General features: G+C 33.9%; 1 protein-coding gene across 1 annotated transcript; it reads left to right on the top strand.

Annotated features, from left to right (window-relative positions):
* The first annotated feature begins 240 nt into the window (after positions 1 to 240).
* LOC126665310 (putative MO25-like protein At5g47540) lies at positions 241 to 5,869 on the top strand. Its single transcript, XM_050358069.2, has 11 exons — positions 241 to 748; positions 1,335 to 1,496; positions 1,815 to 1,933; positions 2,789 to 2,863; positions 3,225 to 3,318; positions 3,838 to 3,897; positions 4,517 to 4,585; positions 4,740 to 4,838; positions 5,196 to 5,240; positions 5,355 to 5,457; positions 5,542 to 5,869. Exons 1-11 carry the CDS (start codon positions 521 to 523, stop codon positions 5,616 to 5,618), a joined length of 1,131 nt encoding a protein of 376 aa, XP_050214026.1. The 5' UTR covers positions 241 to 520; the 3' UTR covers positions 5,619 to 5,869.
* The last annotated feature ends 283 nt before the right edge of the window (positions 5,870 to 6,152 follow it).

The raw sequence follows: 6,152 nt of genomic DNA, 5'->3' as shown, positions 1-6,152 counted from the left end.
CAAAATAGTTTGTTTTGCCCCTTCATATTTAAATCGTCCAATAAAATTATGACAATATGTAATGCATGAAGGGTGAGATTGATCCGCGTTAGCCAAGCTGGGAGTTTATTTGATCAAAGCAAAGAGGTTGGGCTTTTTCGATCTTTCGTGCAAAGTAGAGGGTGTAAATTGACCCTTTATTGTAAGAGTAATTATGTTTTACTTTTATAGTTTGAGTGAATTTGAAAGTGAGTGATTGTGTTGGATTGAATTAGTAGTTACATACAAGTAACGACCAACCAACCGCTGGTGTTAAACCCAACACATACAAACTGTCGGATCTCACCAAAAACTTAAATAAAACCAAACCGCTGACCCACAAAAACAATTCGTCTGCTTCAGATTCACAACTCGTGGCCGTGGGCGGTGTTTAAACAGAGTCAGGATAGGGGACTGCGTTTCAAAGCCGGCTGCTCCGGCAGCCGCGAGAGCCGCCTCTTCAAAGGAGGTGGTGCAGAGGCTCTCGCAGCAATCACCGGCAATGAAATCACCAACAACACCGCCGCCGCCGCCGCTGCAATCGTCATCATCGTTGTCAGCAATGACAGCAGCGAGTTTAGCTCATTCGAAATCGGAGAGAATGAAAGGGCTTTTCAAGAATAAGCCTCGAACTCCGGTTGATATTGTTAGACAGACGCGAGAGCTTCTTATTTGTGTAGATCGGACCACCGTTTCCTCCGAATTTCGCGATGTTAAGCGTGATGAAAAGGTTTGAATTTTAATATTTTTTCTTTGTTTTTCATCATCAGGGTTTAGCTTTATTTTGTGTATTTTTTTGAGCAATTTTTTTAACATATTTAGACTATTCTAAGTGTGAGAAAGATCTGTGCTTGGTACTATTAATCAAGTTAATCTACCGTTTTTACATTAAACTTGGCAAATTCCCATTATAGCTTAAATGGTATAAGCGCGGGTTCGATTTTTCCTGCAAGTCTCTCCCTCTCCAATTATCAAAAAAAAAGTCAATCCTGCAATTTAGAAGGCTTCAACTTTTAATTTCATGAAGTCGGTCTATTTATAATTTGGGAGTTCATTTATTTTTTGTTCAATTAGTGCAATCGGATTGATTTTGCTAGATTTTGGTAGCTGTTTAAGTAAATTAGTTAGAAATTAGAATGTTATGACCAATTGGTATTAGGCATATTAGAATTCTGCTTGCACAAGCAAATTCGGGTTTTTGGGGGTGGAATCCTTTTCTTGATAACTCGGCATATCAGATTGTGGGACGGCCATGTTTGCTTATTTGCTTAGTTTCCAATTATAACATTGTTTTAATAGTGATCACTTGGTTGTAGATGGCGGAATTGTCAAAAAATATCAGGGAGTTGAAATCAATTCTTTATGGGGATAGTGAATCTGAACCGGTTTCAGAAGCTTGTGCTCAATTAACTCAGGAGTTTTTCAGAGAAAACACACTTCGTCTTTTAATCATTTGTCTTCCCAATTTGAACTTGGAGGTACGCACATGCCAATTTATTTATTTGGAGCTACATTCATAGATTGTAAATTTTTTAGTAAGTTATGAGATTTATGTTGGTATATCGTATTTAGTTACTGGATGTCCTATTGACCTTTTTGAATTAGTTATGAGATTTATGTTGGTATATCGCATATAGTTACTGGAAGTCCTATTGACCTTTTTGGGATGATATAGCATTTTTTGCTTTGAGTGATTGCGCTGAATTAAGTTGCATTTGGATTCATTATGACTAAACATGCATTATTGTGGGACTTTTCTCTCATTTTTATTTAGCATGGCAAATGTGTGTGTGCAGACTCGTAAAGATGCCACCCAAGTTGTTGCAAATTTACAAAGACAACAAGTTCAGTCAAGGTTGATTGCATCGGAATACTTGGAAAAAAACACAGATCTTTTGGATATATTGATAGGAGGGTAAGTTAATACTCTAAAAGTTCATTTGAAGTTTATGGTTCTTTTTTTAAAATTGAAGGATTATACACTGTTTCTTTGGTTAAGCTTCTCATTGATTTGGATTATTCCTGAACTTTTATGAATTTGGATTGTATTTTCTTTATTAGGAAAATATGGAATACTTGAAAAAAAAAATGTATATCTTTTGGATATATTGATACTAGAGTAAGCTAATATTCTCAAAGTTCATTGAAGTAGTGACTTGATTGTTGCATTTTTAATGTTAAAGAATTGCAAAATGTTTATTTGGTTAAGCTCCTCACTGTTTAGGATTGTTTTCGAATAATTTATGATTTTATTGGATTTTCTTTGTTTGGCTTTTTTTCCTCTTATGTTGTACCACACATCTATATGAATGTCGTTTGAGTTAGTAATGCTTTGAGTTTCAGACTAGTCATTGATATATTTGCTATTGTACATTCATGAACCATTTAGAGAGAATATTTTTATTTTTACTTTTGTTGAGCTTTGTGCTATTTATCGGAATTTTTCTTGTTTCTAAACTGTTTGAGATCTCGGGGAAGTTGATTCCTTTTCACATTAGTTAGAGTTTAATAATGCAGCATAGGTGGTGATGTTAATCTTAATATTAACATTTAGTAGCTTTTCAGTGTTTATAGAGTCTTTTAATCTCCTACTCCATTAGCGAGTTTATTTTTCTTCTTGTAACTCTCAGCCTGATAGTTAAATGTTGCTGTAATGTAATGTATCCAATTTGAAATTTTAATGTGCAATTACAAACTGAGGGAATTGTTGAGCTATCATCTTTGATGAATGTTTCTCAGCAAATTTAATTTCTTTATGCTACTTCTACAGTTATGAGAGCTCAGACATGGCCTTACACTATGGTGCAATGCTGAGGGAGTGCATACGTCATCAGAGTGTTGCAAGGTGAATAAAGTGAACATGATTGCTTAATTTATTAGTATTTATCTGCGGATCAGGTTTTCATTAGTTTCAGATATTAGTATTCCTTCTCATTGGAAAAAGATAATGTCATTGGTGACCTTGAAAAAGTGCATAATCATTTACGTGTTTGCATTAACTCCGTGTTAGTAGCTCGAAACCTATAATGGTTGCAATATATTATGCCAATAGTTTCCGCTGTCAACCTTGCCCATTATTATAGCTCATTTTTTCTTTTCGTCTATTTTTTGAAAATGCTTAAGAAGCGGCACAATCAATTTTCTCAAGTTTATATTCTGTTGGGTTATCTGTGTTAATTTTTGTGCATGCTTGTTTGGCTTTGTAGATACGTTCTGGAATCAGAGCATATGAAGAAATTCTTCGATTATATACAACTTCCAAATTTCGACATTGCAGCCGATGCTGCTGCAACTTTTAAGGTTGAGAATCATCCTCTCTCATTCTCTCTTATGTTTTCTTTAAATTGCTTCCTTTGAAATTCAATACCTATCTATTCCATTAATTTTTTTATCTTATGATCAGTTTTATAATTGCGTTACCAGTTATCACCATAAAATTTCATTTGGTTGTTACTACTGCTTGAGTAAAGCTTTTCCTCATTTTTTTACATACCAATGTCTTAATTTAAATATTGTGGAAAAGGTTACAATTTTTTTTTTTTTGAGAAACAACATCACCCGTATAAGTTTGTATGTTTGGCAGGTTCAGAAATATTAGTTGATGAATTTGTATTTTCTCTTTGGAAAAACTATTCTGGTTTCAAGAAAAGCGACTTGCCCTCATCTCATTTTTCTTTCTAAACAAGAAGTAGAAGTCAATCATACTCACAATTCTTTTAGTAAGAGAAATGAGGGTTTGGCTGTGCATTATTGCGGAGGCTATAAGTCGTACTCACAATTCCTGCAGTATTAATCTCATGTTGTGTCTGTTCCTTTCAGGAACTCCTGACAAGACATAAATCTACTGTAGCAGAGTTTCTTTCAAAGAATTATGAATGGGTAAGTCTTGCTATTGTCTTGGTTTTGGTTTGGTGTTTATGAAGATAAGCGTCTGCCTAATGTATTTCTGTGGTCATGCAAGTGCACAGAGTTGAAAGTATACATTGCTGATGTATCTGATTTCTTAAGCATTGTTGTATATAAAATTGCTCTGGAGAGAAAGCCAATTGGCGGGACTTGACTTTCCTAATAAATTAACTCCAAAATAGCATATCCAAATTATAAGAAAACCAGTAGCAGCGACAATTGCGGAATTTAAACCCTAATTTTTATCTGTTCGGGTATGAAAATAATTTAAGACTAAAGAACATCTACTAATTTGTAGTATCTATTGATTTCTGAAGTATCAAAAAGAGCTATAGAATAATTGTAAACATAAAAAGTAGAAGCTAATAGTTGGTTGTCTTATGATTCGAGTTTTTTTTGGTCGGCCGTTGTCTTTGAATCCTTTTCACCGATTCCTACTGTATTTTCCTTTTCAAATGGGACATCCATTGTTGCATAGCCATTATTATTACTACGCTATGCATGCAGTTTATGTGCTTCTATTGTCCTTATTTTGGGCATTCTGTTGCTTGTGTGGTTTAATTTACCTTGATATTCTTCATGTCGATTTCAGTTCTTTGCAGAGTATAATTCAAAGCTACTAGAGTCTACCAATTACATTACAAGGCGACAGGCTATTAAGGTAGGATAAATATGTGACATTTCTCCTTTATTCTCGTAAGGCTATGCATAAACCATTTTCTAGAGACAGCTCCGTTGAGGAATGTTTTCATTGAAACATGATGTATTATCCTGATGATGATATTCTGCTAAACAAGCTTCTTCAATTGCTACAGCTGTTGGGAGACATGTTGTTGGATCGCTCAAATTCAGTTGTGATGACAAACTACGTGAGCTCAAGGGAGAACTTGAGAATTCTTATGAATCTCCTCAGAGTATGATACTTTAATGTTTACTTGTTTTCATGAGTCATTAACACCCTAAGAGCAAAGCATTTGTGGAGGTTTTAATAATTTTTGAGTTCGTAAGAAATTTATAAGACGGAAGTCAACTTTTTGCACTAGACTATTGAAATTAGGCTACATTCAATTGGGTTCCTCTCGTATTTTGCTTCTGATAAGAAATTTATACCATCTCGTGTATTATATCTGTTTTTATTAGAAAATCACTGATGCTATCTTCCTGGCATGTGGGATGCCAACTTATTAGCTGTGGGAAAATTGATCTAAAAAGCAGCTTAAATAGTTATGAGATTTTGTCTCGGCTTTAATGTGCTGAATCGCTCTTTGTAGGAATCAAGTAAGAGCATCCAGATAGAAGCATTTCATGTTTTCAAGGTAATTGTTTCCTCAAATGTTGTTTTTATCTGAACTTTACAAACTCTTAAAGATTCTTTTACTCCTCTCTGGTTATGCGTTTAATTTTTACATCCTTTTCATTCTTTCCTGCAGCTCTTTGCGGCTAATCAAAATAAACCTCCCGATATTGCCAGCATACTTGTAGCAAATAGAAGCAAGCTTTTGCGACTGTTTGCGGATTTCAAAACCGACAAAGGTATGAAAGAGCTACTTATATGACAACTTAAGTATCGTATTGTTGTACACTACCGTGTTGATATTCTTTCTTCCATATTTACAGAGGATGAACAATTTGAAGCAGACAAAGCCCAAGTTGTGAGAGAAATAGCTGCCCTTGAACCTAGAGATCGGACATGAGCAAGCTCGGGTCTCTTCTTGTAATCTCATTTTATATTCTTAAACTTAATCATTTTGTGAATTACTTAGTTTCATAGCGCAATCATGATACTGGTATGAACATCTGAGGAAGCTTGCCATTTACCATGTATTCTTTCCCATACTCTTTGCTTTTTTCCAGTAGTCTGTTGCTCTGTCATATAATTTAAACATAAAGCTTTTGTAGCAAAATAATGACAGAAATAAAGAAAATTTGTTGATACTTGATACAATTCTTGGCTGGTACTTGTGATAGACTTTTTTCGTGTCATGTTAATCATCGTAATAATAGTCTAATTTCAATATTTTGTCACGATTTTAATTAATTTTTTTTCCAATCAATTTAATTATTCCAATTTTTACTTGAATTCACAAATTAACTCCGTAATTAGTAAAAATCATTTTTCCGAATTTCAAATTTAACTTCTAACATTAAAAAAATAAAATAAAATAAAAAATAAGGTTAAGATCTAATTACAATTCTCTAACTTTGACATTAATTGAAAAAAAAAACAA

Source organism: Mercurialis annua, linkage group LG1-X (assembly GCF_937616625.2).
Source record: "Mercurialis annua linkage group LG1-X, ddMerAnnu1.2, whole genome shotgun sequence".
In the NCBI taxonomy this organism is placed as follows: domain Eukaryota; kingdom Viridiplantae; phylum Streptophyta; class Magnoliopsida; order Malpighiales; family Euphorbiaceae; genus Mercurialis; species Mercurialis annua.
The sequence above is the reverse complement of the archived record's forward strand: the minus strand, read 5'-3'. Positions and strand labels throughout refer to the sequence as shown.

Excerpts from the sequence above, each read along its gene's own strand:
- LOC126665310 (XM_050358069.2), top strand. The coding sequence starts at position 521 with ATGAAATCACCAACAACACCGCCGCCGCCGCCGCTGCAATCGTCATCA. Across the intron at positions 749-1,334 it reads ATGTTAAGCGTGATGAAAAG|ATGGCGGAATTGTCAAAAAA; the intron begins GTTTGAATTTTA and ends ACTTGGTTGTAG. Across the intron at positions 3,898-4,516 it reads TTTCAAAGAATTATGAATGG|TTCTTTGCAGAGTATAATTC; the intron begins GTAAGTCTTGCT and ends TGTCGATTTCAG.